At 37.0% G+C, this 22,758-nt stretch overlaps 1 protein-coding gene across 3 annotated transcripts in view; it reads right to left on the bottom strand.

Annotated features, from left to right (window-relative positions):
• Positions 1–10,614: 10,614 nt before the first annotated feature.
• The window catches only part of CHIC1 (cysteine rich hydrophobic domain 1), a 123,400-nt gene continuing 111,256 nt past the window's right edge, over positions 10,615–22,758 (bottom strand). Inside the window, exons 4-6 of one of the 3 annotated variants that reach the window (XM_003268978.3) lie at positions 18,349–18,405; positions 18,018–18,077; positions 10,615–16,769 (exon numbers count right to left, since the gene is read on the bottom strand). In XM_003268978.3, the coding sequence (XP_003269026.2) occupies positions 16,719–16,769; positions 18,018–18,077; positions 18,349–18,405 (168 nt within the window). In that variant the 3' untranslated portion in view covers positions 10,615–16,718. Of the gene's footprint in view, positions 16,770–17,862; positions 18,078–18,348; positions 18,406–22,758 lie in introns of those variants that run through there. The other 2 variants (XM_003268979.3, XM_030806849.1) reach the window with 2 other exon arrangements.

Genomic DNA, 22,758 nt, shown 5'->3' with positions numbered 1-22,758 from the left:
CATTGATTTTTTGGAGGGTTTTTTTGTGCCTCTATCTCTTTCAGTTCTGCTCTGATCTTTGTTATTTCTTGCCTTCTGCTAGCTTTTGAATTTGTTTGCTCTTGCTTCTCTGGTTCTTTTAATTGTGATGTTAGGGTGTCAAGTTTAGATCTTTCCTGCTTTCTCTTGTGGGCATTTAGTGCTGTAAATTTTCCTCTACACATGCTTTAAATGTGTCCCAGAGATTTTGGTAAGGTGTGTCTTTGTTCTCATTGGTTTCAAAGAACATCTTTATTTCTGCCTTCATTTTGTTATGTACCCAGTAGTCATTCAGGAGTAAGTTGTTCAGTTTCCATGTAGTTGTGTGGTTTTGAGTGAGTTTCTTAATCCTGAGTTCTAATTTGATTGCACTGTGGTCTGAGAGACAGTTTGTTGTGATTTCTGTTCTTTTACATTTGCTGAGGAGACCTTTACTTCCAATTATGTGGTCAATTTAGAATAAGTGTGATGTGGTGCTGAGAAGAATGTATATTCTGTTGATTTGGGGTGGAGAGTTCTGTAGATGTCTATTAGGTCTGCTTGTTGCAGAACTGAGTTCAGGTCCTGGATATCCTTGTTAACCTTCTGTCTCATTGATCTGTTTAATATTGACAGTGGGGTGTGAACGTCTCCCATTATTATTGTGTGGGAGTCTCAGTCTCTTTGTGGGTCTCTAAGAACTTGCTTTATGAATCTGGGTGCTCCTGTATTGGGTGCATATATATTTAGGATAGTTAGCTCTTCTTGTTGAAATGATCCCTTTACCATTATGTAATGGTCTTATTTGTCTGTTTTGATCTTTGTTGGTTTAAAGTCTGTTTTATCAGAGACTAGGATTGCAACCTCTGGTTTTTTTTTTGATTTCCATTTGCTTGGTAGATCTTCCTCCATCCCTTTATTTTGAGCCTATGTGCGTCTTTGCTCATGAGATGGGTCTCCTGAATACAGCACACTGATGGGTCTTGACTATCCAATTTGCCAGTCTGTGTCTCTTTTATTTGGGGCATTTAGTCCATTTACATTTAAGGTTAATATTGTTATGTGTGAATTTGTTTCTGTCATTATGATGTTCTCTGGTTATTTTGCCTGTTAATTGATGCAGTTTCTTTATAACATCGATGGTCTTCACAATTTGGCATGTTTTTGCAGTGGCTGTTACCGGTGTTTCTTTCCATGTTTAGTGCTTCTCTCAGGAGCTCTTGTAAGGCAGGCCTGGTGGTGACAAAATCTCTCAGCATTTGCTTGTCTGTAAAGGATTTTATTTCTCCTTCACTTATGAAGCTTAGTTTGGCTGGATATGAAATTCTGGATTAAACATTCTTTTCTTTAAGAATGTTGAATATTGGCCCCAACTCTTCTGGCTTGTAGGGTTTCTGCCAAAAGATCCACTCTTAGTCTGATGGGCTTCCGTTTGTGGGTAACTTGGCATTTCTCTCTGGCTGCCCTTAACACTTTTTCCTTCATTTTAACCTTGGTGAATCTGATGATTATGTGTCTTGGGGTTGCTCTTCTTGAGGAGTATCTTTGTGGTGTTCTCTGTATTTCCTGAATTTGAATGTTTGCCTGCCTTGCTCAGTTGGGGAAGTTATCTTGGACAATATCCTGAAGAGTGTTTTCCAACTTGGTTCCATTTTCCCCATCACTTTCAGGTACACCAATCAAATGTAGATTTGGTCTTTTCACATAGTCCCATATTTCTTGGAGGCTTTGTTCATTTCTTTTTACTCTTTTTTTCTCTAACCTTGTCTTCTCACTTTACTTCATTAATTTGAGCTTTAATCACTGATACCCTTTCTTCCACTTGATCAAATTGGCTATTGAAGCTTGTGATTGCATCACTAAGTTCTTGTGCCATGGTTTTCAGCTCCATCAGGTCATTTAAGGTCTTCTCTACACTGTTTATTGTAGTTAGCCATTCATCTAATATTTTTTCAAGGTTTTTAACTTCCTTGTGATGGGTTTGAACATCCTCCTTTAGCTTGGAGAAGTTTGTTATTACCGATCCTCTGAAGCCTACTTCTGTCAATTCGTCAAAGTCATTCTCCGTCCAGCTTTGTTCCATTGATGGCGAGGAGCTGTGATCCTTTGGAGCAGAAGAGGTGCTCTGATTTTTAGAATTTTCAGCTTTTCTGGTCTGTTTTCTCCCCACCTTTGTGGTTTTATCTACCTCCGATCTTTGATGTTGGCGACCTACAGATGGGGTTTTGGTGTAGATGACCTTTTTGTTGATGTTGACGCTATTCCTTTCTGTTTGTTAGTCTTCCTTCTAACAGTCAGGCCCCTCTGCTGCAGGTCTGCTGGAGGTTCACTCCAGACCCTGTTTGCCTGGCTATCAGCAGCAGAGGCTGCAGAAACAGCAAAGATTGCCTGCTCCTTCCTCTGAAGTTTCATCTCAGAGGGGCTCCCACAAGATGCCAGCCAGAGCTCTACTGTATGAGGTGTCTGTCAACCCTTCCTGGGAGGTGTCTCCCAGTCAGAAGGCATGGGTGTCAGGGACCCATTTGAGGAGGCAGTCTGTCTTTTAGCAGAGCTCAATCACTGTGCTCTCTTCAGAGCCGACAGGCAGGAACATTTAAGTCTGGTGAAGCTTTGCCTACAGCTGTCCTTCCCCCAGGTGCTCTGTCCCAGGGAGATGGGAGTTTTATCTATAAGCCCCTGACTGGGGATCCTGCCTTTCTTTCAGAGATGCCCTGCCCAGAGAGGAGTAATTTAGGGAAGCAGTCTGGCTACAGAGGCTTTGTGGAGCTGCGGTGGGCTCTGCCCAGTACGAACTTCCTGGTGGCTTGTTTACACTGTGAGGGAAAAACCTCCTACTGAAGCCTCAGTAATGGTGAATGCCCCTCCCTCCACCAAGCTTGAGTATCTCAGGTTGACTTCAGACTGCTGTGCTGGCAGTGAGCATTTCAAGCTAGTGGATCATAGCTTGCTGGGCTCTGTCGGGGTGGGATCCACTGAGCTAGACCACTTGGCTCCCTGGCTTCATCCCCCTTTCCAGGGGAGTGAACAGTTTTGTCCTGCTGGCATTCCAGGTGCCACTGGGGTACGAAAAAAAACTCCTGCAGCTAGCTCAGTGTCTGCCCAAATGGCCGACCAGTTTTTTGCTTGAATTTCAGGGCCCTGGTGGCGTGAGCACCTGAGGGAATCTCCTGGTCTGTGGGCTGCAAAGACCATGGGAAAAGCAGTTTCTGGACTGGAGTGTATCGTTCCTCATGGCACAGTCTCTCAAGGCTTCCCTTGGCTAGCGGAGGGAGCTCCCCAACCCCTTGCACTTCCTGGGCGAGGTGACGCCACACCCTGCTTCTGACTGCCCTCCATGGGCTGCACCCACTCTCTAACCATCCTAATGAGATGAGCCAAGTACCTCAGTTGGAAATGCAGAAATCACCCACCTTCTGCGTTAATCTCGCTGGGAGCTGCAGACTGGAGCTGTTCGTATTTGGCCATCTTGCCTCCTCTTGCCAAATTACAATTCTTTATTTCCCAATCAAATGCTATTTTCTTTGACTTCTGTGTAAATTTTTTCTTTAGTTAAAATGGCAGATTTATTTTTTGAAAACATTTTGTGGTCTCCTTTGATCTCCTTCTGCCTTACATTCTGACCATTATCGATGCCACTCTAAATATCTGCATTGCTACCCACTTTTCATCTGTGAAACCTCTTGTCAAACTGCAAGTACTTCAGGATGCTTTCTCAGACAAGAGAAATGAGAACTGGACTTTCAGATACCTCAGTGTTCTGCTGGTTGATTGGATCCACTTCTATCCTCTACCTTCTATCAAATAATTCATTTCTAATCCATACTGATTAAAACATGTTTTATTAAAAAAATACAAAGCAGAATGCAAAGCTTCTCAAGAAACAATATGGTTGCTACCTAATATGCTGTATCATTAGATGTATTTATTCAAGTGTATTGTGTGTGTATATGAAGTATTAAATATGTATATTCATAGGGAGTGTATGACGTCACAATAGCACGGTGGCTAAGAATATAGTCTCTGGAGAGACAAAAGTGTGGGAATAATGCTTAATGCTGTGCCTAGTACATAGTACCTGCTCACAAAGTATTGACTGAATAAATGAAAGAATGAATCAATGAACTGTGCTATCTTAGAGGGTTAACTTCCAGAAGGTAGGGATCATATGCTCTATAGACATGGCAGGGAACCATGCACATGATGGGTGCATAAGGAATGACCAAAAACCTGAGTGACCCTAACTAAAAAGAACGAGAAAGAACCCTTAACCTCTACCTTGGCAGAGTTTTGAATGGTCAACATATCTAACATAAGAACCAGCAGGCGATCCTTACAGTTGTATTTAAAAGGTCAGATTATTCCTATTTTACAAAAGAAATCAAGGCTAAAAGAGTCTACTTTCTGAAAACTTTCTAGAGAAAGAAATGGCAGGCAGGAAGCATAAAGCCAGTTATACTAAATCCAGTGCTCCTTTCTCTGAATCGTGCCTGCCTTCAAGAACGGATAAAGCAGGAAAGAGGCAGCCATGTTAGGGGAGTGTAAAATAACCCTAGAGGGGCCCAGAATATGGCAAGTAATATGTGAGGAGAGAGCTTGTTCATAGTTTTCAACAGGTGAAGTCAAATTTTAAAAATCGTCAAGGGAAGCAGTGAGGGAAAATGGCCATTGAAGTCTGTGGTTGATGTTTGGGATAGGGGAGTAAGCAGTTTGTTTTTCCATCTGATTGCTGAAAGATGGGAGGGGGATATTTACAGACTGACACATTTCTCTCTCTCTCTCTCTCTTTTTTTTTTTTTTTTTTACTGATGCTATTCAGCTATAAGAGCTTTGTAAATCAGAATTCAAGAGCTGATGATTTCTTTCACTGATTTATAGTGACAGTTCTGCAGGGCTGAGGGTTGATGGTATTTCATGTGCCCTTGATTGGAGGATCAAGAATCCTCTATTCTACTCTTAGCTGCTGGGGATGGCCACTTTATTCCTACTTTTTTTTTTTTTTTTCTTTGCCTGCACCCAGCCCCAATTAGCAGCTCTAAGTAATGTGTCTGTTAATTCCTGCTCTTATTTCTCCTCATCTATCCAGCAGAAGACATGCCCAGTTTCAGAACGTATCTCCCACGCCTTTCCTAAGTCAATTTTGCAATACAGACTTCATACCCATTCAACCAATAATCAATTTATAGAAACCAATATGAAGGAAATGATCAGATTGAGGCAAAGATTTCTGTATAAAGATGCTCATGAAGTCATTATTCATTGTAGTAAAATACTGAAAACAGACGAAATACCAAATAATGGGAAATAATGAAATTATAGTATATTCATACATTGTGCTGCTATATAACCATAATTTAGTTTTGAAGAATATATATATGGAAAAATGTTAAAATGTAAAAACAGTATTCAATAGACAATTAACTACCAGTTACATATTTACTGGTAGTTAATATATAATGAATTACCAGTTATACATTTACTGGTAGTTAATATATAATTAACTACCAATATTCAATAGACAATGTAATTAACTACCATTTGACCCAGCAATCCCATTACTATTAAAGGAACTATTACTAGTAAAGGAATAGACCCAGCAATCCCATTACTATTGAAGGAACTATTACAATTAAAGGACTAGAAATCATTCTATTACAAAAATACATGCACATGTATGATTATTACAGCACTATTCACAATAGCAAAGACATGGAACCAACCCGAATGCCCATCAATGATAGACTGGATAAAAAAAATGTGGTACACATACACCATAGAATAGTATGCAGCCATATAAAGGAATGAGATCCTTTATTTGCAGGGACATGGATGAAGATGGAAGCCATCATCCTCAGCAAACAAACACAGGAACAGAAAACCAAACACATGTTCTCACTCATAAGTAAGAGCTGAACAAGAACACACGGACACAGGGAGGTGAATAACACACACCAGGGCCTGTCAGGGCAGGGAGGGAGGGAGAGCATCAGGATAAGTAGCTAATGCATACCGGGCTTAATACCTAGGTGACGGGTTGACAGGTGCAGCAAACTACCATGGTACACATTTACCTATGTAACAAACCTGCACGTTCTGCACCTGGAACATAAAATAAAAATTTTAAAAAGTACTATATGCATATACATAAGTAATACAGTGCAATTTTAAAACATTAAAATGGTAGTAGATGGGTTAATGAGAGATATTAATTTTCTTCTTCATAATTGCTTCTATTAGGAAATGTATTTTTATAATAAAGAAAAAATTCTGTTAACAGCCATATCTCTCATTCATCAAACACTAATACAGGTCTTATGGAAAAAAAACCTAATTTAGTCCTGGTTGCAGTGTCTAAACTTAATGAGTTAAGCCTATTTTTGAAATAAGAAATTTTCATTTAGATTAATGCCAATTTGGTTCAATGTAATGTAAGAAAAAAATCCCAATCAGTAGTCTTATCCACATAAGAAAATAAAAGGCAGGTTTTATAGATTCCCACCAAGAGTTTTTTTTAACCATGTTAATATCACCTTGGGCAATATCACCCTTGGGAGATAACAAAGCCAATGCTGCTTTGGGTGGCTGACCAAACTTTTGCTGAAAAGATATGAAGTAAAAAAAACGGTTCTAAAATAATGTGTTGGTCTTCCCAGCTTGTGGCTATGTTTCACTAAAAGGAGTCTGTGATGCCACTATTCTATTTGGAAGCTTAGCAAGTTTCATAAACAGCATACATTCATCATCATACACACACTTTCAAAGGCATAATGATTTCAAATACCCCAATGTTCTAAGAATCATTTCATGGAAACTCAATGTCAAAATTAGATGAGACTTTAGAGATTGTCTCTAAGGGATCTTAGGGATCATGAAATCAAGTGCCCACAATCACCAGATAACAACAATGAATGAAGCAGGTCATTTTCAAAATGCTTCCCTTTCACATACACACACAGCAGTCTCTTCATTTCCATCTCCCTCAATTTTTGTAAAGAATATATGTAGCTATCATGGTCTGTATTTTTTTGATTTTGAAAGAAACATGGTTTCAAGAAATATTTTGCTTTTCTTTTAACTGAATCATAAGAAAACCTGGATTTCAGAAAGACAAGAGGGAATAGTGGTGACCATGGCAAAACAGAAAATAAATCTTCCATTTAAAAGGGACAGGCTGTTACTCAGCTCCAGGTGATTGTCCATATGTGAAATTCAAAGAAAGCCAGAAATCTGGATTTCTATATGAAGACTTTTAAGTCTGTTATGATGTGTAAAAGAAATTCTGTAGGTCAAAAAGACATGTCTGAGGACTGGATACAGCTCAGTTTACAACCTTGATCTAGCTCAACCTCCTACCTTGGGTATGACAGACAAAATTAGCCTCACTGAGTGTACTAAGTTTTCACTAGAGGTAACCTAGGTGACCAAGGATTTTAACTCAAATTCCTAGTAATTATAACTGGAGCATTCTACTATCCCCCAGAGAATTTCCTACACTTATGTAAGTGAAGTACCTTATGAAGCATTAAGTATTTAATAATAGATGTAATGCCATGTGGCTTCTGCCCTCAATGTAAAGTTGAATGTAAAAGTATTTCCCACATAGCATATTCTACTTCACATCTAAGAAGTCATCAATAAAAAAGTATGCTTTTTTGCCCCATCCATATAATAAAGCTTTGGAAAAAATTTTAAACAAAGCATTATGAAACTTTTATGTAAGTTTAAGTGTGTTATCATCTCTGCTTTAACATTTTGAAATTTATAATCTTTTTGAAATATTCGGTAAAATTACCAAATATATTGGGAAATATTAATGTTTGTCTTGTATATGTTGTACTTTGAATTTGCAAAAATTAGGCATAACCTTAAAAAATCTATTCTTGCATAAAATCAGCTTGAGTAGTAACTGAAGTAGAAGATATTAACACTTGAATTTCTTACACCATCTGAAGAAGTGTCAAAACATTTGCCAAGTAGCTTCACATTTCCACATCCCTGCACTAAAAATTTATGCTCAATAAGGTGGAACTATACTTATACTAAAATTTTACAGTTTATAGGTAGCTATGCAGGGTAAATGCAAAGTCATTTAGAAATAACTTCCTACTTAGCCAAATACCAAACGCTGGGAACAACACAGGTCTCCAAACCCAATATACAAGCAAAGCTCATGTTACTGTGCTTCATTCTGTTGTGCTCTGCAGATATTGTGGATTTTACAAACTGAAGATTTGTGGAAACTCTGCATTGAGTAAGTCTATTGGCACCATCTTTTTCGAACAGCATGTGCTCACATCATGTCTCTGTCACATTTTGTTAATTCTTAAAATATTTCAAACTTTTTCATTATTAAAATCTGTTATGGTGATTTATGATCAATGATCTTTGATGTTACTATTGTAATTGTTTTGGGGGACCATGGACTGTACTCATGTAAGATTGCAAACTTAATAAATGTTGTGTTTTGACTGCCCCACTGATGTGCTGTTTCCCCATCTCTCTTCCTCCTCAGGCCTCCCTATTCCCTGAGACAAAATAATATTGAAATTAGGCCGGCTAACAACCCTACAATAGCCTCTCAGTGTTCAAGCGAAAAAAAGAGTTGCATGTTTTTCACTTTAAATCAAAAGCTTGAAATGATTAAGTTTAGCAAGTAAGGCATGACAAAAGCTGAGAGAAGGTGAAAGCTAGGCCTCTTTCACGAGTTAGCAAATTGTAAATGCAAAGAAAAATGCCTTAAAGGAAATATAAAGTGCTATTCCAGTGAACACATGAATGATAAGAAAGCAATACAGCCTTATTGCAGACATGGAGAAAGTTTTAGTTGTCTGGATAGAAGATCGAAGATCCAACCAGCCACAACACACCCTCAAGCCAAAGCGTAATCCAGAGCTAGGCCCTAATTCTCTTCAATTCTATGAAGGCAGACAGAGGTGAGAAAGGAGCAGAAGAAAAGTTTGAAGCTAGCAGAGATTGGTTCATAAGGTTGAAGGAAGGAAGTTTTCTCTATAAAAGTGCAAGGTGAAGCAACAAGTAATCCAGAAGAGTTAGCTAAGATCATAGATGAAGCTGGCTACACTAAATAACTTATTTTCAATGTAGGCAAAACAGTCTTATATTGAAAGATGACACCATCTAAGACTCTCATAGCTAGAGAGGGGAAGTCAATGCCTGGCTTCAAAGCTTCAAAGAACATGCTGACTCTCTTGTTAGGGGCTAAGCCAATGCTCATTTATCATTCCAAAAATCCCAGGACCTTTAAGAATTATGCTAAATCTTCTCGGCCTGTGTCCTACAAATAGAATAACAAAGCCCAGATGACAGCATGTCTGTTTACAGCATGGCTTACTATTTTAAGCCCACTATTGAGACCTACTGTTCAGAATAAAAAAGATTCCTTTTAAAATATTACTGCTCATTGACAACGCACTTAGTCACCCAAGCTCCGATGGAGATGTACAAGAAAATTAATGTTGTTTTCATGACTGCTAACACAATATCGATTTGGCAATCCACGGATCAACAAGTAACTCAACTTTCAAGTCTTTTTAAGAAATGCATTTTGTAAGGCTATAGCTGCCATAGATAGTGATTCCTCTGATCGATCTCTGGGCAAAGTAAATTGGAAATCTACTGGAAAGGATTTACTGTTCTAGGTGCCATTAAAAACATCTGATTCATGGAAGGTCAAAATATCAATGTTAACAGGAGTTTGGAAGAAATTGATTCCAACCCCTCAAGGATGACTTTGAGTGATTCAACACTTCAGTGGAGGAAGTAACTGCAGGTGTGGTAAAAACAGCACGAGGATTAGAAGTGGAGCCTGAAGATGTGACTGAATTGCTGCAATTTCATGATAAGGCTTGAATGGATGCTCATCTTACAGATTAGCAAAAAAGTGGTTTCTTGAGATGGAATCTACTCCTGGTGAAAATGCTGTGAATACTATTGAAATGACAACAAATGATTTAGAATATTACATAAACTTAGTTGATAAGTAGTAGCTAGGTCTGAGGGGACTGACTCCAATTTTGAAAGTTCTGTGGGTAAAATGCTATCAATCAGCATTGCATGCTGCAGAGAAATCTTTTGTGAAAGGAAGAATCAAGCAATATGGCAAACTTCACTGTCTTAGTTTAGGAAATTGCAAAAGCCACCCTAACCTTCAGCAATGACCTGCCCCATCAGTCAGCAGCCATCAACACTAAAGCAAGACCCCCCACAAACAAAAATATTATGACTCGTGGAAGGCTCAGATGATCACTAGTATTTTTTTAGCAATACAATATTTTAAATTAAGGTATGTACATTTTTTTTTAGAAATAATGTTATTGCATACTTAATAGACTACATTATAAACACAAATTTTATATGCACTGGGAAACCCCAATATTTGTGTGACTTATTTTGGTTGTCTGGAACTGAAGTCACACTTCTCTGAGGCATGTGTTTATGGCATAAATTACTTCCAGGATTGAACATTAACACTAGTATATGTGGAAAAAGGCCAGATATAAAATGCAATTTTTAAAAGGAAGCCTAAATTAATTGCCTTATAATGATGGACATATAGGGAAGGGAAGAAAGGAAGATGCATCAAAAAAACACAGAATTCAACTCATTAACATAGATTTACACTTTATTTTAAATTTGCATCCTGAGATAATAAAATTTTATCTGACAAGTGAACAATGACAGAAGCAGCAGTGAAAGTTTCAGAGAGGCAGGTATCCTTCATTTTGGCACAGCTGTATATAGATTGAGTTTTTCCAGGGAAGTCATTCCTGGACTTAAGGGAGAAAAAATGAATTCATTCCACAGGCTATGTAACAATGCAAGATGCATGAAAGTTCTTAGTTTGGATGAACATATCCACTATTATTCTTTTCTGGTAAAGCTGTCCCAACAGGAATCCTCTGACAAAAAGTCAAAATCCTAGGCTTCTCCACCAGATATTTTTATCAATGCCCACTCTCTAGTTACCTGGATATCCTGTTCTTGCAGCCAGATTCATATTTGTATGTGGTTAGTCCAAGGAGGGCAAATTCGCTCGTAGATTATATGCTTTCAAACACTTGTTACTTGTTTCAAAGTCCAGGCATTAAAACAATTTTACACTATTTGCATACTAGGAAAAATGGAAAATAAAAAGTCGAGATAAAAACAAAGAAATAAAATAACATTTGAGAAATTATTGCCTTGATTCATCATGTTGAATTTATATACAGAACTACTTTAAGAGTCAGAAATTGATATTTAGTCCAATGCTAGAATATGACATTATAACATTTTCCACATTTGTAATCCTATATATGTGTGTATGTATGAGCAACGTGTACTGCAGCTGTACACACCTAAATAAATTAGGCCAGTGATATTCTAAAACAGAAAAAAAACTGAAGGCAAATTCTAACCTGAAGTTACATAGCCTAATATAGCCAAAACACACAAACACACACATTTCATTATTTAGAGACTAGATAAGCAATCTGTGGAGAGGATCAAATAATCTTAATTCCTTTATAAAAGTGGTTCCCAACATTTTCACCATAAGAATCCCTTCATTATTCGTTTCCCATGTTTCCAAGTATTTAATAAGTTGCATATAATAGGATTTCTTATTTTATTATTAATCAAAAACATACTGCCATTCACAGCTTTTGAGAGAATATAGGCAAAATGCATGGAAATTCAATGTCTTAATTGGCTTGTGAAGCAGGAATATTATGGGTAAATGTATAATTTCTAATATACTTTTTGAAATATTACAAAAAGCTCAAGGATACCCTCCACTGCTATCATCTGCTGAAGTTGGGAACCACTGATTTACATCCACCTGCTTTTCCTCCCTAAATATGTATTAACATAATATAATTACCCACATTTAACACATAGGGGATTAATAACAAAACTTACTATGAAAACAATAGATCAACTGCAACAGTCATTCTGTAGGACCTGACTGAGAAAGAAAACACAGCATGGATTTAAAGAAATCTATTTAGAAATTATATAATTATGATATCCAGTATATCTTTCAGTCAACTTCAAAGCACACTAATATATGAAAATATCCTCAATTCCCCTGTGAGGTAGGTCCAGATTATCGTCCCCACTTCAACAATGAGGACGTGAGGTACAGAGGAATTAAGCAGCAGAGCCAATAATTAAACCAGAAGTGACTTGCATTTGAGTCCCATACCACTTTCCTTTCCACCTAATTTTATCAATTTGTCCAACAGATCTTTTTCAGGGTATGGAATTTGATTAGACACTAAAGTAAATGTTGGATAGGATATGAAATCTTTACATAAATGCCAAAGTGCATCCTCCAATATTTCCATTGTTGTTACAGCTATAATTCTTGCCTGAATACCAACTGCATAGACAGATTCTACACAGGCAAAGCACACAGACCTCAGTGCTCAGTTCCTAGGAAAACTACATTTACTCTTAGCATCACCGAGGAACTAAGATCTAGCAAGCATCAGGTTCTTGGAGTCTGTGTGATAATTAACACATGTCAGCCAGCAGCTAGTCGGCAAATCAAACTTTTACTGCATGCAAGGCACTGTGAGAGTTTCCACCAAGGACGGTAGATCTGAGAATAATCATTCTGAGATTCTACAAAGGAAAAATGTCCTAAGAATTCTTTGAATCACAGAATGTTAAGTGATCTCTAATTTTTTGTCCAGCTCTAGGTTCCACCTCATAATTTTACAGAAGAAGAGACAGACATGCAATTAAGATGACCTGCCTGGGGCCCACAATATTAGATCATTTCCTCATATAGTATGAATTTGACAAAGTTCACAGAAAATGGAACATACTCACAGGGTGCCATCAAAACAAAAAGGCTGGCTCAGAATCAGGTAAGAAAAATTTGGGGCAAGATAAGATCATTCATTTTTATATACAGATACATATCAATTGTTTTAGTCCACATACTACATGAACAGGTATTAATAAAACCTATTCATTTTTGTGGAAAATTTCCCAACTGTTTGCTATTTAAAGGAACCCAAATAATTTGACAGTTGTTGCAAAATATTTTTAAAGTATACTTTTATAGGCATAAGAGAATCTAATTTCAATAAATTTGAGCACTTACAATCAAATTAGCAAAAATTCCACTATGTGAAACTGCTCCAGTTAATCAGGTGAATATAATTTCTATATCCTCCTAGGTCAATATAGTACATTTTAATACAATATTGTTTGAGAGCTTTATGTTCAAGTAGTGAGGTTTTATTTTTTTTTAAATGGCAGCTTATTCATAAACAAAATAAAAATGCTAATGATCTTTTAAAGCTTTCATACATTTGTTCAAAGGCTTACACGTTTTTAAACTTTATTCAAATTTCATCAAAAATGGTAGATAAAACAGTTTGATTGCTCAGATAGTAGTGTTTACAGGCCATAATAATATGAATAGTATGTACATTAAATACTTAAATGGGTTTTGGTGGGGCTTTAATCAAAGACAACTGTCCTTCCAGAACTAAATTAAATTACATGTTTACTAGCATTAGAATTATACTGTTCTTTTAAGTGACTGATAGTCCGGTTCTGTAATATTTTGTCACTAATATATCATGATTGGGGAAAAGGAAGGAAAGAGGCTTTACCTAATAAATAAAAGATAATACACTAGTAAAGTATTCTTAGACCTAGTTGAAAAGGATGATTTCTAATCTAATGATCTACCAATTCATTTATTATGCTTCCTTACACGTAATGTGTTATCTTTGTTCTAAAAAGACAAGGCACTTCTCCATCTTCTTCTAAAGTTTTACTACAGTGGTCTCTTCCCTAAATTAGCGTAAGTGTTAGGAGGGAACAAAGAGTAGAGATATATCTGGGATGGAGTTAATAAATCTGTAAATAACACTTGCCCATATTAGTTATTAGGAATAAACATGTTATTGGCTTTTAGGACAAGCTTAAAAATAGCCAGCTGGACAAATTTATTAAGCCAGAATCTTGGGCCAAATGAGAAACATTGGAACATTAATTTTAAAAAACAATTTTAGCTTGTAACCTCAAAGCCTTGTGAGATTTATATACTTTGGCAAATACATGTTGCTTTGCTCTGGAAACTATCACAAGTTTCATAAAGGAATATTATGTAACAAAGAAATTCAAAATTACTTTCTTCAGTCTAAAAACAACTTTCACAAAAGTATGTTACTAACCTAATGGAAAATTACAAGTATGTTCTGTCCTAAGCATAACAGAAAAAAGGCTCCATGGGGGAGGAATTAATCACCAGTGTGCTGTGTCATTTTAGCATTCATTGCAACCAATTTCACTGAAAACAAAGCAACCTCCCCAAACATTACAAAATACTGAATTGCTAATCAGCCCCCTGCAAAGGAAAACAGTTTGAAAAAGTAGTCATACAAGAGAGGAAAAAAATTGGTATTTTTTTGGGTAGTTGAAGAAACTAAGATGAGTCAACCACCATAACGAACAATAAAATAATAAACTTGAGTGATTAGAATAGGCTTTAAAATTAAGTTTACACATGCTGACAAATGGTTTTTGTGACAAATGCTACTGTAATTTGTATTATACTGTGTCATTTCCAGATACACTCTATTCCCATTCTCAATAATTGTTTCATGGAAACAATTCACTTCCTGCTGTTCTTTGAGCAAAACCAAGTGTGATTTACACATGGCAGAAAAAGTTCCTATGACCATCATATGATCAAATTCTAAGGTTACAGAAAAAAATAAGATTTCTAAGGACCAACACTTAAAAGCAATTATTCTATCAGTGAAAATGAGACATTTTGTATTATGCTGAAAATCGATTTTGGTATTAAAATATCACAGTTTGAAGCATAAATTTGATAACATTAGCTGGAACATAAACCTCAGATATAATTTTTCCCTGACCTTAGCTATAAAACAAGACATTTGGTATACATTTTCAGAGGCTTCTACCTTGTCTATAAAAATACACCTTCAATTTTGCAGCAGGCAAACACATGATATTTGCAAGGCATACACATTACTAAAGGTTAGAGATTTGGGGTGACTGAGTGGCATAGAGGTAATGGGGCACAGAGGAAGGTGGAAAAGTGTTTGTGCAAACAATTATAATCACATATCAAATAGTGTCTTCTTTTTCTCTCTTTTTTAAACTGGTCAAGGACTGTGGATTTCAAATTAGGCATAAATTTTAAGAGTGGCTTAAAAAGGCTTGACCTTGTATGAAGAAATGATTGTTCACTTCACTGAGATGAATCTTGCCTAAAAGGTTTACTAAAAGCAGTAAGAGTAAGATGACAAAATATTATTGAGCCCTAGACACTTTTATTTTTAGCACTATGAATTACAAATAATGCCTACAAACAGGCATACATTTGCAGTTGAATTAATGTGATATAAAGCTTTCATTATACTGAATTTTCAAATTCTAGTTGTGTGGTGCTAGCAATCATTTTAATTGTGAAGAAAAATAGATGTACCAAATAAATGTTACATTTGTGCTGAATTTATAAACTAAAATACTTTTGTCTAAACACTTGTCTTTCCTCATTAATGTTTTATAAAAGATCTTCAAAAACAGAATTGAGAATTTTTTTTCAATTATGCATCAGCTGCTATACTCTTTAGCTACAGCTTCTCAATTAGTTCTCTCTCTTTCTCAAACTAGAATATCAGGGCTGCAGAAAGGTGTTAGTGGCTTTCAAGAGGGTCTAGATACCTTCTGAAGATGTCTGAAATCTCAAAATACTCCTTAAAGGTCATAATTGTGTGTATTTTCAAAGGAAGAAAAGGCTAATAAATGCAGGATAGTGAGACTGTGAAATGTGTCAGATGTCAAATAATTTTTTTGTGGGAAGGAGTAGAGAACAAAATGGAAATTATTAAATGAAATGGAAAAATAAAGGTCATGTTTTCAGGTGCAATACAGAATATCTGAGATAATAATTTCAATTTTAATCCACTTGTTACAAAGGGCAACCTTGCCCTACACCTGAAATTCTTAACATACTCATTATGGCCTTGCCACAAAACAGCATGTTAGCAGTCTCTACATTCAAAGGGATGCTTGCAAACTTCATTCATATTAAAATCTACGTAAAATTGTTGGCAATACAATAAGAGTAATATTACATTATGTAAACCATGGCATACCACATTTTACATTATGCAAAGAGGCAATATTTACAAGTCTTTAGGAGTTTAAGTATTTTATCCACTAACATAAGTGATAAAGCAAAGTGCAGGACAAAACCAGTGCCATTAATTGCATGTCCTTTAAAAGCAGAGTAAAACCATTTCTAAAAGCTACCAAAAGCTTATTTAAGTTTGTCCAGTAAGGGATTACAGAGTATCAAGTAGCCTAGAAAAATGATGCAAGTTTAGAAACAATGAGTATGAAAATTATAAGGCAGCATGCTCAGAACAAGTTTTTGTTTTTTAAACACCAACACTGATGATTTATCTTTAATGGCAACTATCTATATATGTATATGCACACACGCATGTGTGTGTATTTAAAATTGAGAGTGCAAAACACAAGCCTCATTGAAAGACAAAAAAGATGTGCAAATTTTCTTCATAAACCAACACAAAAGAGCAAGAAGAATATTCTACCATTATAAAGAATAAGTTGAACACAGCAAAGGAGACCATCTTCATTCCAAATCTACAAGGCACTAAGGGTAGGAAATGACAGGTAACACAGAAGTGACTGGATAAAACTCCTCAGTCAGGTCGGAATATGGGATATTTTGGTAAGAATTCTATTAGTATTACCTGCAAAATAAAAACAAGAATATATTTACAAATTATTTTTCATTTAACATAACTTATAAATAACCCAGAAAGTCTATAATCATTTTTCATAGGACAATATTTCAATCCTGCACCATATAAAGTAAGTGAAATACATGAAAAAATTATGTAAAGAACTTAAACCACAAGTTGTTATTAGATTGGCAATTTAAAAATTAAGCTGGCAAACAAAACTACTTATTGTAGCTAACAGATTTTACTATCTGATTTACAATAACTATTTGTCTAGGTTCACAGGAGCAAACTCCATTAAATTATATTATGTTTCCCCCCCAACACCCCTATCTTTTTGTTAGCAAAGTAGAGATTAAAAAAATGCTATACAGATTAAAAAATGCCTTTATATTAGATTTATATATTTTTCAATTAAAGCAACTGATATTAGTTGGAGATTACTATCGTTCACAAGTTGTGAAAAATTAATGTGCCCAGATCAATTGAGTAAAACATATTAATTACAAAAGGTATGAAAATATAATTTTAAAAAACTCAGATATTTTTGAATGTTTTATCTATAATGAATTTTAGACTTGTGGTCATATGTATATTTTCCCCAAAATTATTCAAAGTGTAGAGAGATACCATGATAATCCTTACTTATGAAACACACATGGAATGTTTATTATTAAATATATACTACATATTGGAAGTTTGGATAAATTTAATATTCATTTCAATGTTAATTATGCTAAATTGATCACATTGGCTATATGTGAATTTATGTTTTATGACTAAGATTGTATAGCTTTCAGTTAAAACAAAAATTAGAACCTACAGTTTCTTCACTAAAAGTTAAATGTCAGCCAAAAAAATAAATAAATAAAGCCAGTAATAGGAATCCAGAATGCAGATGTCAACTCCTATTTTATGCAAGTTTTGACAAGATTACATTTAGAAATATTTGTTCAACAGCAGCTTTCCCCACCACCACATGCTATGGTTTGTGCCTATGTTAAATGATTAAGGTTGTACAATGTTTTCATTTTAGCATACTAACTGAAACTTTTCTAAGATCCAAATGATTGTTAGCTTTCAAGATATTTTAGGTTGGCTACAAATCTAAAGAAGATAGAAGAAAACCTCTATATTTCAATGGACAAAAGTTCTGGCTGAGGAGAAAAAAGAAGGAATAGTTGACAAATGATAAACACAGGAAAATGGTACATTTAGAATGAATAAAAAAATAATTAAAAACAACCTCATACTTACATACTCCATCATATTGCTAGTTTCACATTTCCTCTTAGTCAACTTCCAGTGCAAAGCAAGCTAAGAAAGTATAGTCTTGTTAAGAATTTTTATATTAACTTAAACTAATTACAACCTATACATTTGAATAAATCACTGAAAACAATCCAGGAAAAGTACAGGATACAAAACAGAGCACTTAAAAATACCTTGTAAAGAATATATATTAAAAATTGAGTATTAATTCTCTAATCCATTCCTTTGTGGCCTAAAAATTCCCATTTTGTATTTATTTTTCAATTTAATACTGCAAATATATGAATGGGGCACTTATTTGCTTAAAATTTCTTACCTTGTGATATAATCTGTTATTTTCCCATTCTATTAACTTCTGAATTGATCTTCTGGTCTAAGAAAAATCATCAAGACTTTGTTACAAGATGATCTGAAGAGCTTTGTAAACTATGTGCATCTATGTTTTTCTGCCTACTTGTAACATCCCATTACTTTCTCCTTGTTTTTCTATTAGAAATGAGAAATAAGCAATATCAGTGGCAGAAAATGCTAAAAAGGAGTAAGATTTGGATGCCTATTATAATAAGATTATCTACCTATCAATCAGATTTTTATATATGCTTTTTAAAATGAAATATGTATGAACTTCTTTGTGTTGTGAGGCCATCTACTGGACTACTGTGAAAACCTAAACAATATACTAACTTGAGATAGTAGTCCATTTATGAATTTAATCTAGATTTTCACATAACTGTCATAGGATTACTTTAAATAATCATCTAATGCCAAGCTAATCTAATTTCTCATGGAAAGTTTTCCTACCACAGCTCCTGGCACAATACCTGTCATATAGCATTCAGTCAAGGTCTATAGGCTGAATAAAGCAAGCCAACATATATCAGAATTTCCACTGAAAAGAACATGTTAAATACAGCCAGTGGAAAAACTTATACTTAGAAAAATATAAACCAGAGAAGCAGTAATGTAGCAAAGAGGGGGACAGAGACTGAGTTTCTTCATTTAGAATCTGTATATTTTGTAGGGAGTACATAATGTTAAAAAAACTTTTCAAAACATTAAAATAAAAGATGACACCTACCTAGCCCATCAAGGACATTGCCAACACCAGTGTGCCCTACCTGAGAACTAATGGACCCACCCACTGGCCCACCGCAGACACTGCCAGCACCTACATCCTCCTCCCAGGGCCCCAGGGACTATCTGGCCTGGGAGCCTGAAGAGCAAACTTCTTGGCCCACTGGGACCTGCATGCCCTGAGTGAGGGCCTGAGGACTGGCCCATCCAGGGCCTGCTGCCACCACTTTTTACACTTGCATGGCCCACCCATGGTCCAAAGATTGACATACTCAGGGCAAGCCAAATGCCAGTGCCCCACATGCACCATCTAGGGGCTTGAGGACCAGTCTACCTGGCATTGCTGTCCCAAACAAAGCCTTACCACAGCCTCCACCATCAACTGCAGCCTGAGACACTAAGGAACTCAAAGACACTGCTGAAATTGATTACAGCTGAAGTAATCAAAGGAGATTACACTGTGCTGCCCATGTAGAACCAAAGCCAAAGCACCCTACCCAACCAACATTATAGATACATCTACAGGAAAAACTCTTTCTCTATGGGAGCTACTCCATACAAATGAATGAAGTGGCAATTATAGCAGATGTGGATATCAATGTAAGTACAAAAAAAAAACAAAAAAAAACCAACCTCCAAAAGGACACAATAATTTTCCAGCAACAGACTCCAAAGAAAATCAAATTTATGAAGTTCCTGAAAAGGCATTAAAAATGATCTTAAGAAAATTGAGATATAAGAAAACAAACAAGATTTAAAACTCAGGAAAGCAATTAAAAATCTAATGAGAAATCCAACAAAGATATCATTAAAAGGAACAAAACAGAAATTCCAGAACTGAAGAATTCAATGAATGAAATTACAGATACAATAGGGAGCTTCAACAATAGACTAGACAAGCAAAAGACAATTTCTGAACTTGAAGACAAATCTTTTGAAATAACCTAGGCAGGAAAAACAGGATAAAAAGAAAAAGAATAAAGAAAGCCTTTGTGACACCATCAAGCAAACAAAATTTTGAAGTGTGGGAGTTCTAGAAGAGAAGAGATGGATAAAAAAACGTATTCAATGAAATAATAACTGAAAACTTCCCAAGTCTTGGAAGAGATATAGACATCCAAATACAGAAAGCTCAAAGACTCCAAAAGAGATTCAACTGAAAAGGTCGTCTGCAAGGCACATCATAGTCAAACTGTCAAAGTCAGAATCAGAATTCCAAAAACAGCAAGAGAAATGCAGCAAGTCACATATAAGGGAATTCACATCAACTAACAGGAGATTTCTCAGCAGAAACCTTGCAGGCCAGGAGAGACTAGACAGATCATCTGAACAGAGAATTAAAAAACAAACATCAGACTTAAACTGCACTATAGACCAAATAGACCTAATAGACATTTACAAAACATTTCATCCAACAATTGCAGGATACACATTCTTCTCATCAGCACATGGAACATTTTCCATGACAAAAAACATGTTAAGTAAAAAACTGTCTCAAATGTAAGAAAATCAAAATCATATCAAGAATCTTCTCAGACCACCATAGAATAAAACCAGAAATCAATAACAAGAGGAAATTTGGAAACTGTACCAATACATGGAAATTAAATAATCTGCTCCTGAAAGACCACTAGGTCAATAAAGAAATTAAGGAGAAAATAAAGTTTCCAAAAATGAAAAGGAAAAGCACACCAAAACCTGTAAGATACAGCAAAAGCAATATGAAGAAAGAAGTTTATAGCAATAAATGCCTACATCAAAACAGTAGATTTGAAAGAAAGAATATAATGATGCACCTCAAGGAACTAGAAAAGCAAGAACCAATCAAACCTAAAATTAGAAGGAAAAAATAATATAGATCAAAGCAGAAAAAAATAGAGACTAAAAAATATGAAAGATAAATGAAAGAAAAAGTTGGTTCTTAAAAAGATAAAGTAGACAAACCATTAGCTAGACTAAGAGAAAAAGAAAAGCCAAATAAAGGGGGAGGGGCCAAGATGGCCGATTAGAAGTAGCTGTGGTCCACCACTCTCAAGGAGAGGAATGAAAGGGGTGAGTGAATATAGCACCTTCAACTGAAATATCTAGGTTCTCACGTTGGGACTGATTAGAGAAATAACTCGACACACAGAGAACAAAAGCAGGGTGGGGCAATGGCCCACCTGGGAGTGACATGGAGCCAAGAGAAACCCCACCCCCAGCCAAAGGAAGCAGTGAGTGACTGTGTGACCCTGGGAAACCATGCTTCTCTCACAGATCTTTGCAACCCACAGATCAGGAGATCTCTTTGTGAGCCCATGCCACCAGAGCCTTGGGTCCAACACAGAGCTGTATGGAGTCTTGCAGAGCAGCTGCTCCGGCATGCACAGAGACCCAACAGCTTTGCATACTCTGGCCCGGCCCGGAGATCCCCAGTGAATGTGTCTGCAACTCAGGCAAGACAGGAGGTCTGCATATATGCCTAGGAAGGGGGTAGAGTCCAGGGAGCCGAGCAGCATGTTCTGCAGGCCACATTTCCACCTCACTTCACAAGATAATAACCACTGGCTTGGCATCCTAGTCGGCCTCAGGCAACAGGGAGAGGGACAGGTGCCATCTCTGCCATTTGGTCAACTCAGCTGTTCTAGCCTGTGGGCTTCGTAGAGTCCAAATGGTCTGGAGGAGAAAGGGGTTCCCCAGCAATGCAGCACAGTGGCTTGGCCAGATTGTTTCCCTAGACTGCTTCTTTAAGTGGGACCAAATCCATTCTTCCACACTGGGCAGGACCTCCCAGCCGGATCCTCCAGCCACGCCTGCAGGCAACTATTAGGGATAGAGCTCTGATCTCTCCCTGAGACATAGTGTGGTGGGGGGTGGGCAGGGGGTGGAGGAGGAGGGTCACCACCTGGGTTGGCTGGACAACTCAGCAGTTCTACCATGTGGGCTTAGACAGTCCAAACAATCCAGATGTGGAAGGGTCCCCTGAGTAGTGCAACATAGTGGCTTTGCCAGATTGTAGCCAGACTGCTTCTTTAAGCAGGGCACTGATCCATTCCTCCTCACTGGGCAGAACCTCCCAGCAGGACCTTTCAGCCATGCCTGCTGGCACCTATTAGGGACAGAGCTCTGATCTCTCCCTGGGATGGAGTGCCCGGGAGAGAGGAAAGCCACCACTTGGGTTGGTTGGTCACTCAGCTGTTCCAGCCTGCTAGCTTTGGAGAGTCCAAGCGCACAGGGGCAGACATGGTTCCCCACTATGACACAGCTGTTCTGTTAAGGCGTGACCAGACTGCTTCTTTAAGTGGGACCCTGATCCACTCCTCCTCCTGAGGTGCGTCCTCCAAGCTGGAACCTCTGGCCACCCCTCCCCACCTCTCCCTGGGATAGAATGCCTGAGGGGCGAGGCAGGCTGCCAACTTGGCTGTTTGGGCTTATCAGCTGGTCTAGCCTGTGGGCCTTGAAAAGCCCAAACTGATCGGGGGCTGAAGGGATCACCAACACAGCATAGCTGCTCTGCCAAAATGCAGCCAGAATGCTTAAGTGGGTGCCTGATCTTGTTCCTCCTGACTGGGAGAGACCATCAAATGGGTCTCCAGTTACCTTCTACAGGCATGTTCAGGCTGGCAAAAGGTCAGTACTGCCCTGGAATGGAGCTTCCAGAGGAATAGGCTGA

The sequence above is a fragment of the Nomascus leucogenys genome, chromosome X, assembly GCF_006542625.1.
Source record: "Nomascus leucogenys isolate Asia chromosome X, Asia_NLE_v1, whole genome shotgun sequence".
NCBI lineage: Eukaryota > Metazoa > Chordata > Mammalia > Primates > Hylobatidae > Nomascus > Nomascus leucogenys.
The sequence above is the reverse complement of the archived record's forward strand: the minus strand, read 5'-3'. Positions and strand labels throughout refer to the sequence as shown.